This window comes from Solenopsis invicta, chromosome 4 (genome assembly GCF_016802725.1).
Source record: "Solenopsis invicta isolate M01_SB chromosome 4, UNIL_Sinv_3.0, whole genome shotgun sequence".
NCBI lineage: Eukaryota > Metazoa > Arthropoda > Insecta > Hymenoptera > Formicidae > Solenopsis > Solenopsis invicta.
Window position 1 is genome coordinate 18,097,924 of NC_052667.1, and position 16,834 is coordinate 18,114,757.

General features: G+C 34.6%; 3 protein-coding genes across 3 annotated transcripts; all 3 read right to left on the reverse strand.

Moving 5' to 3' along the window:
• Positions 1-2,353: 2,353 nt before the first annotated feature.
• LOC120357606 (uncharacterized protein K02A2.6-like) lies at positions 2,354-8,487 on the reverse strand. Its single transcript, XM_039448447.1, has 4 exons — positions 7,411-8,487; positions 7,145-7,148; positions 6,124-7,085; positions 2,354-2,497 (listed from the first exon to the last, which is right to left on the reverse strand). Exons 1-4 carry the CDS (start codon positions 8,485-8,487, stop codon positions 2,354-2,356), a joined length of 2,187 nt encoding a protein of 728 aa, XP_039304381.1.
• A 410-nt stretch (positions 8,488-8,897) lies between these two features.
• LOC120357607 lies at positions 8,898-9,818 on the reverse strand. Its single transcript, XM_039448448.1, has one exon. The coding sequence runs from the start codon at positions 9,816-9,818 to the stop codon at positions 8,898-8,900; it is 921 nt and encodes a 306-aa protein (XP_039304382.1).
• Positions 9,819-11,284: 1,466 nt separating this feature from the next.
• Positions 11,285-13,558, reverse strand: LOC105204480. Its single transcript, XM_026132398.2, has 2 exons — positions 13,255-13,558; positions 11,285-13,046 (listed from the first exon to the last, which is right to left on the reverse strand). Exon 2 carries the CDS (start codon positions 13,039-13,041, stop codon positions 12,277-12,279), a length of 765 nt encoding a protein of 254 aa, XP_025988183.2. The 5' UTR covers positions 13,042-13,046; positions 13,255-13,558; the 3' UTR covers positions 11,285-12,276.
• Between the last annotated feature and the right edge of the window lie 3,276 nt (positions 13,559-16,834).

Consider the following 16,834-nt stretch of genomic DNA (forward strand, 5'->3'; position numbering starts at 1 on the left):
TTTTACTACACTCTTCCATCCACCTTCTCACCTTTCTCATCATCAACATTACCTCCCCCTCCCTCTCCCTTCCTCCCCTTCTTGGCGGCGTTCTCAGTGTTTTTTTGCTTCTCTTAAATTCATCCCCTCTGTCATATCCCTTTTCCTTTTCCATAATTCCAGTACTCCCAAACTTCTACTGCTTTCTCTTCCCCCACCTCTCAATTCTTTTAATTCTCCTCTTTTCAACCTCTCCCTTACCTCTTTCTTCGCCTCTTTCATTTACGCGACTCTTGCCTTCCTCCATCCTTCTTCCTATTCCTGCTCGGTTTCCGCTCTACTTTTCTTTATTTCTTTATGGCGTCTGCTAATTGGACAAGCCGGACGGAATGCGTTTATGAACGCACTACCGTGCGTACGCGCCTTTACTCACGCGCGCTTTGCCTCCCTTCCTTCCCCTTTACCACACTCCCAGCTCACTCTGGCTTTCTCACTTTTCTTAACACGAACTTAGGAATAGAAGGACGGAGCATAAAGCCCTACTTTAGGCAAGAGGGGGTGTTCTCTCAGGCATGCAGAGGGAACTAGAGTCCTATATAAAGAGAGAAGCGACATCGAACCCCCACCACAACCTTCAGTATCCAATTGAGTCCTTCACCGCCATTTTGGGACCGCTCTAACGTCATCAAACACCGTATTAGTATCATTCTGCAACAGCTGTGTTTACATTATGGCTGCTCGTTTAGCCAATCAAGTATCAATCAGATTACCAATCAGAGCTTCGGACATCAATGTCGCTTCTCTCTTTATATTGGACTCTAGAGCAGAGCTCGGCAAGAAATGCACATTTCGCCCGATTTTCAGTTGACTCCGCCTAGCGCTCGTCCCTTACCTCGACGTCCCGCGCGCAGCCTACGAGCCGCGCGAGGCTCAGGACCGTGTCACCTCGCGACTCGCGACCGTATCGTGTCACCGGTCACCGGACCTCGAATACATATTTTTAATAGAGTTGAGCAAAAATTCACTACCTGTGAATTAGTCACTGATAATAAAAATTCACGTTCACGACCTGTGAACAAATATGAAAATTCACTGTGAATAGTGTGAATGAGACTTTTGGCTTTCCGCACTGTCGGGTAGTCACCAAATTAAAAAGTTATACATTAAAATGCGCAATTAAAGATTATTTGCAATGCAAAATACAAATTAGAATCTAAGATTTATTAAATAAAAGTTTTAGTTTACGTTTTTTATAATATATATTATATATTATAAAAAACGTAAACTAAAACTTTTATTTAATAAATCTTATATATTATATATTATAATATATATTATATATTATAAAAAACGTAAAATAAAACTTTTATTTAATAAATCTTAGATTCTAATTTGTACTTTGCATTGCAAATAATCTTTAATTGCGCATTTTAATGTATAATTTTGTAATTTGGTGACTACCCGACAGTGCGGAAAGCCAAAAGTCTCATTCATACTATTCACAGTGAATTTTCATATTTGTTCACAGGTCGTGAACGTGAATTTTTATTATCAGTGACTAATTCACAGGTAGTGAATTTTTGCTCAACTCTATTAAAAATATGTATTCGAGGTCCGGTGACCGGTGACACGATACGGTCGCGAGTCGCGAGGTGACACGGTCCTGAGCCTCGCGCGGCTCGTAGGCTGCGCGCGGGACGTCGAGGTAAGGGACGAGCGCTAGGTGGAGTCAACTGAAAATCGGGCAAAATGTGCATTTCTTGCCGAGCTCTGCTCTAGAGGGAACCGTTCTTCGCCATCTTGGTTTCAAAAAACTTATACATAGATATGTGTCAGTAACATTCCGTTTGCGCTGTGTTAGTGTGACAGCTATAAAGTTAGGTTAGATACTCAAACTCATTCGTCTTATTCATCAACGTTAATTCACTCTTTAAAAATAAAAATGGTAAAATGCATAGTAGCAGAATGTTTCACGACAAATTCTTTAGACAGATATAAAAATATATTTTAGAAAGTATTAGAACAAATAAAAATTAGTTTCCACAGGTAAAAAATTATAATCTTATTAATACGTACGTAATATTTTATTTTTATTAATATAAAAAAATATTTTCTTTGTTGATATTATTGATGTATGTGCTTGTTGATACTTTATTTATTTAAAGCAAAAAAGAAAAAAATTATTTTAAGTTATTTCTTATTTTATCATAGTTTATTTTTTAGTTTGTGTTGCGGAACGCCACAATTTTCCAGCTTTTTTCAGAGTTAATTCTAAATTGTCAGTCATTAATTCTAAAGCTAAGAATGTTACGAAGCGCTGAGATTATTATTTTTTAGTTTCAGACGATCGATTCTTGGCTTTGGAATTAACGTGTTATTGTTTGCCGATCGGAGCGAAGCGGTGAGCTCGGTCTACCGCCTGCGTGATTGCGCGAGTGATGCGCGCGGTAGCTGACCAATTGGCGTTCGGCGACGATCTCGCGTATTTTGAACGGCTAAGTCCGGCACGATTTGTTCCCTGCAAAACCGCAAAAAGTTTCACGTGAAACCCTCGGGAACAGATCGTGTCGCAAGCTATATAGGCTCCCGCAAACAGCAGGAGCGCGCCTTTTCGTAGTCAGAGTTCAAGGAGCAAGCGTGTCATATTGGCCTAGTTTACACCGAGCACTTGATACGCGTACTAACTCGTAACTTTCTATTAAATTATCTTACTTTCGACAATGCGTGTATTCATGGTACATATATTTAAATATCTCGATTTATATTGTACCAGCTTAGTATACTATTCTTTAAATTGTAACGATGCACACCCCCAAAAAATGATATGCATCCCCACATAGCACGTAATATTGCAGTGGTATCACAGCAATATCACTTTTTCATTGCAATATTACAAATGAAATATTGCAGAAATATCACGAAATATTACTGTGATATCACAGTAATATCAAAATGTCCGCGAAAACGCATCACAGTAATATTACTGTGATATTTCACAGTAATATTACTGTGATATTTCACAATATTTTTGTGATGTTTATGTGATATTTAAATGATATTGCAAGGAATTAATTATTATTTTAATTAATTGTTTTAATTTCTTTAATTTTTATTGTTATTCTTAATATTATTTTCATATTGTTACATGTAATATATATTAGACATAGAAAAAAATAATTATATTTATTAAAACAGAATACAATAATGTAAACGTATTAAATGTTTAATTTACAAAAAATATCTCTTGTGTCCTTTTTCATTTTTGTTAAAAAAGATTTAATTTGAATTATAATTTTAATTTATGTTTAAGATTAAATAACAATAGAAAATATTATTTAGATGTAAAAATATAAAATTTTATGTGGAACAGCGTTCCACACGCACATCACATTGGGAAAAGAATCAGAACGAGTATTCGTCTCCAAATTACAACAAGCAACAATTTTCCTTAAAATCTCACTGAAGTGTGAGTTAACGAGTCGGCCGCGGTGGCGTCTAGATATAACACCTGTGGCTGCACTTGACTCACGAGAAGGTCTCCAGCGGCGCGGCCACCTAGCGGTAGTGTCAGCACTCACTTATTTGCGTGGAGTCTTATACACACGGCGGGACCGCATAGCGGCTGTACACGCGCTTGCTTGTTTTGTCGTATGTTGTGACGGTCGGTGACCGAGCCGCAACGTTATATACATACATATAATTAATGAACATTGTAAAATACCTAATTATTGATGGAATATATATAATCTTTTTTTTTAATAGAGTTAAAGAAATGAAATCTAAAGAAAAATTTGTTGGAAATTTAATATTTTAATTAACTTGAAAAACCTACTGTGGTGTATAATAGTCTAATCAATATTAATGAATAAACTATTTTACAAAATAATGTACCAAGCAATAAATATTAAACGACGTAAAAATGTATATTTTTTCAAAAACTTCTAAATATACCTTAAAATATTTACTGCCAAGTGAATAATAAATGTGTATTGACAAAACTTTTGTAAACATTTTCTTTAAAAAAATTCCTCATAATGAAAATTTTCAAAAATTAAAATCGATTTTTGTACTCCTGTAAAAATTATAAATGGCAATAAGACAAATACAAAGGTTTTTCTGTATTTTTTTAATAAAATTATTATTGATCAAGTTGTAAAGCAATAATTAAATTGATAGATTACATAGAAGAGCGTACATTATAGTTTATATATACAGTTTAAGGGATAAACTAAGTAAATATCTAAACTAATAATAAAGTTAATTAATTTTTTTTCTTAACTTTTACTTTCATTCTACGAAAGGGCAAAGACATAATTATTTTATTTGTAAGTTGATTTGTTCTGTAGAATATCAAAATTATCAAGAATATTATGGATATTGAAAATATCGAAATTAATCAAAGAGATAGTGACGTTGCATTAATAAGACATAATAAAAAAGTCATTTGACATTGCCTTGTTCTTTGGAATTAAATATTGCAACAATATATTGCAATGATATCACTGGAATATTTTAATGTTATTATCACTGTGTAATATCACAGTAATGTTTTTGTGATATTTCTGTGATGTCAGTGGAATATTTCAATGTCATTATCACTGTGTAATATCACAGTAATATTTCTGTGATATTTCATAGTAATATGTAATATTTCTGTGATATTGCAATATTTTTGTGATATCACAAAAATATTACGTGCTATGTGGGCCACATAGCACTTAATATTGCAGTGATATCACAGCAATATCACTTTTACATTGCAATATTACAAATGAAATATTGCAGAAATATCACGAAATATTACTGTGATATCACAGTAATATCAAAATGTCCGCGAAAACGCATCACTGTAATATTACTGTGATATTTCATAGTAATATTACTGTCATATTTCAAAATATTTCTGTGATGTTTATGTGATATTTAAATAATATTGCAAGAAATTAAATAAATAAATTATTTTACTTTATTTCATTTTTATTGTTATACTTAATATTATTTTCATATTGTTATATGTAATATATATTAGACATAGAAAAAAATAATTATATTTATTAAAACAATACAATAATGTAAACGTAATAAATGTTTAACTTACAAAAAAAATCTCTTGTATCCTTTTTCATTTTTGTTAAAAAAGATTCAATTTGAATTATAATTTTAATTTATGTTCAAGATTAAATAACAATACAAAATATTATTTACATGTAAAAATATAAAATTTTATGTGGAACAGCGTTCCACACGTACCCCTTGAAAAAAAAGTTGATAAACTTGTTTCAATAAACTGATTACTGATCAGTAACTGATGACATTTTATCAGTTAACTGACAAAATATAATCCGTTACTGATCAGAAATCAGTTCATTAGAACAAGTTTATCAACTTTTTTTCAAGGGACGTCACATTGGGAAAAAAATTAGAACGAGTATTCGTTTTCAAATTACAACAAGCAACGATTTTCTTTAAAATCTCATCACTTAAGTGTGAGCTAGTGAGTCGTGGTGAGTCGGCTCGGTCGGCCGCAGTGGCGTCTAGATATAACACCTGTGGCTGCACTTGACTCACGAGAAGGTTGTAGCGACTTAATGTATAAATCACTAGATTTATTCGAGATTGAAAGATATTTATTATAAACGTGTTCATTCCTTGACAGACAATATATTAATAAAGAAGTAAATGTTTTTAACAAAAGATGTTTAGTGTGTTGCTAAGTAACAAGTGTAGAAAGTGTAAGTGTAAGAATAAATAGTGTAAGTGAAAGAGTGTAAGAACGCCACAGTACTCCCCCCTAAGCGACGACTACGTTGCGAAATGAACTTTCTTCTTAGCCGGGTAAGTTCTTAAAGGTCTTGAAACAGGAACAGAAATAGAAGCGGGAACATCCAAACTGGTTACAGGTTCCGTAGAAGAAGAGCAAGGTAAGGAAGTAGAAACTGCAGAGAAATCTTCTCTTGGAAGAAAAGCTGGTTTAAGCCGTTCCGTAGAAACATTAACAATATTACCTGAAACGTTTATAGAGAACAAATAATCAGAAATACGTTTGACAACAAGAAAAGGCCCAGAATAAGGAGGTTGAAGAGATTTCTTGACAGCATCATCACGAATCCAAACGTGAGTACAATCACAAAGATTTTTATGTACAAAAGGAGATTTCTTGATGTGATGACTGGTTGGTGAAGATCTAACATTCCTCATATGAATTCTGTGTTTTTCTAAAAAGATTTCAGGATCCGCAGGAAAATCCTCTTCAATAAAAAATCCTCCAGGAATCCGAAGAGTGGTTCCATAGAGTAGTTCCGCAGGTGAAGCCTTTAAATCTTCTTTAAAACATGAACGAAGACCCAGAAGAACTGAAGGAAGAGACTCTAGCCAATTCTTCGTCTGATGACACATAATGGCAGTCTTGACAGTCCTATGCCACCTTTCCAAAATGCCATTTGAAGCAGGATGATAAGCCGAAGTTCTTTTCCTGTCACAACCAATCAAATTGGTTAAAGCCTTGAAAAGAGATGCTTCAAACTGCGATCCTTGATCCGTGGTGATGGTTAAGGGAGAACCGTATCTAGCTACCCAATGAGTATAAAAAGCTGTAGAAACAGTATCAGCAGAGATTTCCTTAAGAGGGATAGCTTCAGGCCAACGTGAAAAACGATCAATAATCGTGAGGCAATAACGAAAATCTTGACAAGATGGAAGAGGACCAATCAAGTCTAAGTGGACATGTTGAAAACGTTGATCCGGAATCTCGATTCTAACAGGAACATTCTTCGTGTGTCTTGAAATCTTGGAACGTTGGCAAGGCAGACACGTACGAGTCCATTCTTTAACATCCTTTTTTAAAGATGGCCAAATAAATTTATGCAAAAGTTGTTTAGCTGTTGATCTACCACTGGGATGAGCAAGACCATGAACAACATCGAAAATCCTCTTGCGAAGAGATTTAGGTACATAAGGACGAATTAGTTCAGAGGAACAATCACAATAAATAGGAGAAGTTGAACCAGAAAGAATAAGTTTCCTTAACTGAAGAGAAGAGTTCGAAGAAAGTAAGTCTTGAAGTTCTTCATCTTCTTTTTGATAATCAGCTAACTCATCAAGAGAAACTATAATTGGCATTGAAACTGATTCAATTCTTGAAAGAGCATCGGCTACAGAATTTCACTTGCCTGAAATATAAACAATATCAGTAGAAAATTGGGCTATAAAATCCAATTGTCTGATCTGTCTAGGAGATGCTTTATCAAGTTTCTGCCGAAAAGCATAAATCAAAGGCTTGTGATCTGTTCTAATAATCAGTTGACGTCCTTCAAGTAAATATTTAAAGTGCTTAATAGCTAAATAAATACTAAGTAGTTCTCGATCATAGGTGCTATAATTCTTCTGAGTTTGATCAAGTTTTTTAGAAAAGAATGCAATAAGTTTACTAACAATGGTTTGTTCTAGAGACGCTCCAACAGCAAAATTAGAAGCATCACAAGTTAAAATCAAAGGAACATGTGGAGCAGGATGAGAAAGAGTAGTAACTCGGAGAAGTTCTTCTTTACAATTTTGAAAGGCTGTTTCAGTTTCATTATTCCAAGGGATAACTCTTCTATCTCTCTTGCGACTATCCTTTAAAAATTCAGTAAGTAAAGCTTGATGTTCGGCTGCATTTTTAAGACAGCGACGATAATAATTGATAATGCCAATAAATCTGCGCATATCATGAATTGTCTTAGGTTTAGGAAAATCAATAATAGATTTTACTTTTTCTGTTGTAGGTTTAATAGCTTGATCTGAAACTAGGTATCCAAGGAAAGAAAGTTCTTTTTGTCCAAAAAGACATTTGGATACATTAATTGACATTCCGGCTTGTAATAAACGATCAAAAATAATGCGCAAATGGGCAATATGTTCTTGTTCATTTTTGGAAGCTATAAGAATGTCGTCAAGATAGCAAAAAACAAAATCTAAATCACTGAGCAGTGAGTTCATTAATCTTTGAAAAGTTTGAGCTGCGTTACGAAGACCAAAAGGCATGACTAAAAATTCAAAAAGTCCAAAAGGTGTGGTAACGGCGATCTTGTGAATATCCTCTTTGGCGACGGGTACTTGATAGTACGCTTTTACTAAGTCAATCTTGGAGAAGATATTCTTACCATAAAGCCCAGAAGTAAAATCTTGAATATGAGGCAGTGGGTAACGATCAGGAATGGTAGCCGAATTTAATGCACGATAATCACCACAAAGTCTCCAAACATTTTCCGATTTGGGAACCATATGTAAAGGGGCTGCCCAAGTACTACTCGAAGGTCTACAAATTCCTTGTTCCATCATAAACTTGAATTCCTCCTTGGCAAACTTGAGTTTTTCCGGAGAAAGTCTTCTGGGAACTGAAAATTTAGGAGATCCTTCCGTGATGATACGATGTTCAATTCCATAAGACTTCACCGAAGAAAGAGGAGCAAATCGAGTAAGTCCAGGAAATTCCGCTAAAATCCTGTGATAAGGAGAGTCAGGAGACATGGTACATATGGATAATTGTGAAACTTCTTGGATCTTTCCAAAATGTTTAAGGCCAGTAACAGAGTCGACCAAGCGTTTGTTTTTAATGTCAACTAGGAGATTAAAATATCCAAGGAAATCTGCACCTAAAATGGGACGTTGAATATCCGCGATGCAAAATTTCCAACGGAAATTTCTCCTGAGGCCAAGATCCAAAGAAAGAGTTTTAGAACCATAAGTATGAATTTGAGTACCATTGGCAGCAAAAAGTTTAAAATTAGCTGGTAATGGTTTAAACAAAACTCTCTTAGGTATTAAGGAAATATCAGCACCAGTATCAACAAGAAAATGTAAATTAGTTGATTTGTCAAAAATTACGAGGCGATGGCAAGGTAAACCGTTGTAAGCAGCCTCAATCTTCAACGGCGCTTCTAGTTTTCCTGAGAGTCGGTAAGAGTTTTTGACATCAAGCAAGGAATGGTACATCTCTTTGCCTTATTACCAAATTTTTTGTGATAAAAACAAATTGACTGATCTTTAGAATTAGATCTTTTATTTCGTGAATTTGATCTGAATTTTGATTTGCTTCTAGATCGGCTAAAAGATCTGCCACGACGATGAGATACTTCAAGCGCAGCGATTCTTTGTTCCAAATCAGCAAAATCAGATTGTTTAGAGGTTGATTGCGTATTAACTTCCGCGACTTGAAAACCAGTATCACGTTCAACTATTTTATCCGCGAGTTCCGAGAGCTTGACTAAAGGTACATTTTCAACCACTGCAAGAGTCGCTTGAACTTTATATGGTAAACGTTGTAGCCAAATCGAATGTAAAATGTTATCTGCTAAAGAACCACCGGATAATTGACGGATTTCACGTAAAAGTTCTGAAGGCCTTTTGTCATTTAACTCAATACTAGCTAATAATTGTCTCAAACGTTTTTCTTCAGAATCCGTGAAACGATGAACGAGTGCTTTCTTTAACTGATTATATTTATCAATTTCAGGCGGATTTTCAACAATCTCTGAAATCGCGACTAACGCTTGTTCATCAAGATGACGAATAACTGAACTATATTTAATATCCTCAGAACGGATACGGTATACAGTAAATTCACTCTCAATCTGAGCAAACCACAGCTTAGGTTGTTTATGCCAAAAGGTTGGAAGTTTCAAAAGGCGAAATTCATTTGAATGAATCTGAGTGGACTCACCCGATGACTGATGTTCAAAACCAAAAGATAAATTTAAAATCTCTGTTCCGACCTGTTCTTGTAGGCTTACGGTTGACGCTGAAGTAGTAGAAGTTGACGGAGTTGACTCAGATTTAACAGGAGTTCTGTCCACAGGCATTTTATTAAACTGATGCTTCCAGAGAAGAACCAAGACGATCCAGAAATCAAAATTCGAAGATTCTTGTAGACACCAAATGGCACTTCGGAAATCAAACTTCCCGCGTCAAGAGATATTTCAGCTCACACCGTGATCACGTCGGGGTCACCAAAAATGTAGCGACTTAATGTATAAATCACTAGATTTATTCGAGATTGAAAGATATTTATTATAAACGTGTTCATTCCTTGACAGACAATATATTAATAAAGAAGTAAATGTTTTTAACAAAAGATGTTTAGTGTGTTGCTAAGTAACAAGTGTAGAAAGTGTAAGTGTAAGAATAAATAGTGTAAGTGAAAGAGTGTAAGAACGCCACAAGGTCTCCAGCGGCGCGGCCACCTAGCGGTGGTGCCAGCACTCACTTGTTTGCGTGGAGTCTTATACACACGGCGGGACCGCATAGCGGCTGTGCACGCGCTCACTTGTTTCGTCGTATGTGTGACGGTCGGTGACCGAGCCGCAACATTATACACATACATATAATTAATGAACATTATAAAATACCTAATTAATGATAGAATATATATAATCATATTTTTTAATAGAGTTGAAAAAAAATGAAATCTAAAGAAAAATTTGTTGGAAATTTAATATTTTAAAAACTTGAAAAACCTTTTACTGTGGTGTTTAATAGTCTAATCAATATTAATGAATAAACTATTTCATAAAATAATGTACCGAGCAGTAAATATTAAACGACGTAAAAATGTATATTTTTTTCAAAAACTTCTAAATATACTTTAAAATATTTATTGCCAAGTGAATATTAAATGTGTATTAACAAAACTTTTTGTAAACTTTTTTTTTTTAAATACCTTATGATAAAAATTTTTAAAAATTAAAATCGATTTTTGTGCTCCTGTAAAAATTATAAATGGTAATAAGACAAATACAAAGGTAATGTAATTTTTTAATAAAATCATTATTGATCGAGTTGTAAAGCAATAATTAACCCTTACGAGGTAACGTCATTTTTACTACCTTTACATGGTAACGTCGGGTCACTCGTGTCCGATGATTAAAATTTTGCTTAAAAATGCTTTAAAAAATCTGAAAAAATTCTTGGTGACTCATTTACTATCCTAGAATGAAGACGATTAACCATTTTGGCAATTTATTATTATTTTTTTTTTTGTATAATTAAATAAACAAATGAAAATGTTTAAAAAATTTTTTTTTCTAAATAACTTTTGATAAAATTAATATTTTGTAATGATTTTAACGGAAAATGAAAGCTTAAGAGTTGTACTTTGAAGAAGAAAAACTCAAATTGCTCAACAAATTTAGAGAATGCTTAAGTTTTGAGCATGAAAAATCGATTTTTTAGAAAATGCGTAAATGTATAAAATTTACAATAAAGTAGACATTTCCTTATTTTTTAATTAATGTATTAATGAAAATAACATTTATGTGTAATTTTATGTTATTAAGTATAAAAATATAAAATATTACAATTACACACAATGAATACAGATTTCGTATCGGTGTTCTTCGCAAACAAGCTTGCGACACTTGCTGCAGCACAAAAATGTTTTTTTATCTTTTGACGGTTCACAATAAGCACACCGTTTTCGTTTGGCCATTTTATTTGATTCAAAAACTTTGTGATTCTCAGTAGTACCCAAGATGACTCTAATATTTTGCTGCGTCGCCTTTGGTAGTCTTGGAATATTCATGCGATCGTGCAAATACGGCTTCACCAAAGCAAGAACTAAGTTATTTAGAAATTCACGACGCGTATAAATCTCGTGTTCGGTAAGTAAGTTCCACAGGATGCAGCTGTTAACTCCTGCCTGATCAATAATTCCAAAAAATAAACGTAACGACCATCTCGGTGTATTTCTGGCACATGAATAATTGCCGCACAATTGATCGAAAACGTCTGTTCCACTTTTAGTTTCATTATAGTACAGAATTGTTTCGGGTTTCAACTTATCTTCATTCATCTTCACGGATTTATGCACTGACGACAACACGAGCACTACTTTATTTTTTTTGGGACAGTAAGAAGTCAACGAAAGTTTTCCGTCGTAGCCTACTCTCATTGTACCAGCAGAAGCGGTGCGTTTGAATGATTCTGGGATCTGCCTTTTGTTTTTCCGTAAAGTGCCAATCATTCGCAAATCGTGGGATTCAAGCATTTTTTTGAAACATTCCACCGAAGAAAACCAATTATCGCATGTGATTATTCTGCCTGAATCGTGAATTGGCTCGGAAAGACGCCTTACAAAGAAAGTTGGTACAGATTCTGCTCGCTCCGGCTGAACTTTCCCAGTATACGGAATCGCATTATACAAATAAAAGTTTTTTGAATCATTCAGCGACAAAATTTTTATGCCATAGCGAGCTGGCTTCGATGGAATGTACACGCGAGCTGAAAACTTACCCCTGAACCCCAATAACTGCTCGTCTATCGTCAAATTTTTGCCCGGTGTGTAATTTTTTTGGCAATTGCCGATAAACAAATCCCGAATTCGCGAATAGGAGCGAGCACATCAACCGTACGTCTCTCAGCTCGAGTACTCTTATCATCAAAGCGCAGCCGTGCCCCGATAAAACTAAATCTTTTTTCAGACATAACAGTCCTGTACAAATTGCTCCCAAATTCATTAGACCACATTTCGGTCAGATTCAAATGATTGTTTTTGTTTACTCCTTGATAATACAATAAACCGATAAATGCTTTCAATTCGTTAATTGAAAGAGGAGCAAAAGTTGCAGCTTCTGCATTATTCGCGTTATTATCTATATTATGCCTCTCAATTTCAGCATTGGTCCATTTCAAAATCAGTTCAAGCATTTCATCGGTAAACAACACGTTCCACGATTCATAAGGATTGCTAGCATTCAAGCTATTACCTTCTGCTGCTGGTAAATGTAACCGCAAGGAGTCGGAACGACGACCGCGTGTTTCCGGGGTTTCGAGGCACCACTTATATTTATCCTTGCCGTACACAAATTTTCGCCGACGCCTTTGGACCGGTGCTGCTTCGTCTTCTTCATCTTCTATCTCGTCTTCTACTTCGTCTGACTCGCCTTCTGAACACGAAGCTTCCGTCTCGCTGGATTCTCGATCCTCCACGTAATCTACTTCGGAGTCGCTTTCTTCGCCGCCGTAATCGACTTCTTGCTCTCGAGGACGCAAAATGCGATCAATCTGAGCAGGTGATCGTTGAAACATATTTTCTATATAATGAAATAAAAATTTCCATCAAAACATTACAAATAACCTTACAATTTTCAATACCTGTTTACATTCAAGAATTACATTAGAATACTCAATGTTTCTCTTTCGTTTAGATAACTCTTTTCGTTTAGATTTATGTATCCTTTTGTAAAAACACACTTTTGTAGTCAAAAAATAGCAAAAAATCGAAAAAACTAAATTTCTTACCTTGCACTATTTGCACTCGTTGTCGGTAACGTCGGGTCACTCGTGCCTTTTCCAAAATACGTCTGGCTCTCACGACTGCTGGTAAGGTACTGCGGAGTCGGCACTTGGAAATCTAGTAGCCTACTACTATACAATTTTTTCCAGCACAGTTCGGTCGGGCTCCCTTCCCTCCTCCCCGAGCTACCAATGAGAGTCACTTTTGCCGAGGCACGAGTGACCCGACGTTACCTCGTAAGGGTTAAATTGATAGATTACATAGAAGAGCGTACATTATAGTTTATACATATATACAGTTTAAGGGATAAACTAAGTAAATATCTAAACTAATAATAAAGTTAATTAACTTTTTTTCTTAACTTTCACTTTTATTCCACGAAAGGGCAAAGACATAATTATTTTATTTGTAAGTTGATTTCTTCTATAGGATACCGAAATTACCAAGAATATTATGGATATTGAAAATATCGAAATTAATCAAAGAGATAGTGACGTTGCATTAATAAGACATAATAAAAAAGTCATTTGACATTACCTTGTTCTTTGGAATTAAATATTGCAACAGTATATTGCAATGATATCATTGAAATATTTTAATGTTATTATCACTGTGTAATATCACAGTAATATTTCTGTGATATTTCTGTGATATCAGTGGAATATTTCAATGTCATTATCACTGTGTAATATCACAGTAATATTTCTGTGATATTTCACAGTAATATGTAATATTTCTGTGATATTGCAATGATTCTGTGATATCACAGAAATATTACGTGCTATGTGGGATACCTCTGGGCATGATTGTATAATTTTGGTGAGATGGTTCACTTCTCACATTTTTATCTCACGTGAAAATATTCACCCAATTGTGTAACTATGAAGTGAAAATACGACTAGTTTACTAATATGGGGAATATAATTTTGTTCGAGACTATACTATTTTTTCACGTGGTACTGTGACTCAGTGAGAGTTAGAAATAATAAAATATAGTACTGAGGCTTGAACAGAAATCCATTCTCTAGATAATCTGCAATTTATTTATTATTTAATAGGATACAGTTATGACATAATCTCTTCCATTAATATTATATAAATTTCACCTATATAACGAACGAAATTGAGTTTCTAGTAATGCAAACGGATTAGATCCCTCAATCTTCTTCTTGTAACTTTTAATATTTATTCTTCCTCTTCATTTTTTTCGTCAAATAACAGCGATTACGATTTCTGCGATTATTTTCAATCGATGCGTATAATATTTTATGTAGCGAGTTTGGCATATTTATCTTTCTCATGTGTGCATGTAGCAGTTATTTTTCTCTTTTCAATCTCACTATTCGGCAAGACATTTCTTGTCGAATAAATTCACGTGAGATGGTTCACATTTTCACCATGGTGAAAATTACAAAATCACGTAAACTGTTCACTTTTCACATTTTCACCATATTTTAGTTAGATAATCGATACCGTGGAATGCTAATACCTCCACTTTTCCATAAGATAGAAGGAGAGGTCCGAGAATCTAAGATCTCAGTGCCCCCGGGTCCGAAAATTGGCCAAATCGAGAACTACTTAGCTACATTTTAAGTAAGAATTGGTACGATTGGTACAAATAACTCCGAATAAATAATGGAGTAATTCAGAAGAACATCATTTTATTACTAAATAAAAAAATGATTCGTTCTTGTTTTGCTAAATTATATAATAATACGAGATAAAAAGTTGTAGGAGTAATTAAATGTAATGTGAAAAATACAAATTGATTTAAAATTAATTCGAAAACAATTAACAAGTTTAATAATCGTCAATTAATAATAAAATAAAGTGTGTACAGTCGTGTTCATTATAGTTGCGAAACTTTTTCTTCGATGTGTTTCTGAACGTGCAACTATAACGAAAGCTGAGAACATGATTGGTTCTTACTCGTGGATCCAATCAATTACGTTTGCCGCTCGATGAGCAAAGCTACATTCCAAAAACCATCGAAAAAAAAGTGTCGCAACTATAATGAATACGACTGTACACCCAAGGACTTTGATTTTGTCCATGAGGAAATTTTCCAAACTGAGAAGTCACCACTTTCTACATACTCATAGTTCATGATTAATGATACAACTAGAGCTTATTGGTTGTTACGTTAATCATGAACTGTAAGTATGTAGAAAGATAGCGACTTTTCAGTTTTAAAAATTTTCCCATGGACAGAATCAAAGTCCTTGGGTGTACAGTTTGTGCCAGGTATGCCTGGGGTCCGATTCTAGGATCCACGTTTTGTTCTTAGTTGTTTTTACGTTCATGACTATTATAAGCGGATGCTGCGTCAGCGATCATGAATGTATCGTAGTGTTAATAAATTATGTTTTGACAGCTGGCCGATGTAACCTGTAGACTTGCTCATCAAACGGCAAACATAATTGGTTCTTACTTGTGGATACAACCAATCACGTTCGCTGATTGATGGGTAATTCTACATTCCAAAAACCATCGAAGAAAATGTGTTGCAACCTTAGAACATATAGACATGGAAGCAGAATAGCAGACTAAAATGTGTCCGGAGGAAGTGAGAAAAAAAGTCATAGTTGCCTCTCTCTAGAGTCCCTAGAAGTAGAGAGTCTGGACATCTCGGGGTTTCACGTGATTGGATGAAAGTGATTGTGCACCTAAAATGGCAGCACCAATACGGATCTTTGTTTAATCCTATTTAGCCAATGCGATAACAGCATACAACACGTTCAAGTGCACACAATGATAAACATACACATACATAAAGCTCACGTACATACGCTGCATATTCATCACCGACATTTTAGGGGCAGATGCCCAGACTCTCTACTTCTAGGGACTTTACCTCTCTCTTGTGAGTAACTGCTCGAAAATGCGCATGCGCGCCAATTTGACGCATACAAGCATCGTATCTGTAGATGTAGATATATGTAGATATTTTTGTCTTTTTTACCACATAAAATGCAATATAAGCCCATTGTTTAACTTTTGACAGTTCACGAAAGAGTACGTTTAACAACTTTGGAACCTTAAAGAATCTTAACCTATTTTCATGGATAAAACCGGCCAAGCAAACGTAAGCTACACTGCGCACTGTTGAGCAGTTACTCATAAGAGAGAGAGGCAACTATAATTTTTTTTCTCACTTCCCCTGGACATATTTTTCTTTCGAGAACAATAAGCATTCTCCTTCCATGTCTATATGTTCTAAGGTTGCAACCTTTTAGCTCACGACTATACAGTCGTGTTCATTGGCTTTGACCTTGTTTACACCGAGCACTTGATACGCGTACTAACTAGTAATTTTCTATTAAATTATCTTAATTTCGGCAATAAATTTAAAAAATAGTATATTAAGTTGGTACAATATGTATCAAGATAATTAAATATATGTATTATGTATACACGCATTGTCGACAGTAAGATAAATTAATAGAAAGTTACGAGTTAGTACGCGTATCAAGTGCTCGGTGTAAACTAGGCCTTGTCATCAGATAAACTCTTCCATATGCTGCAAACATATATAATCACACTAGTTTTCTGATTAAATAAGCAGCATATTGCCGCAATTTTTGC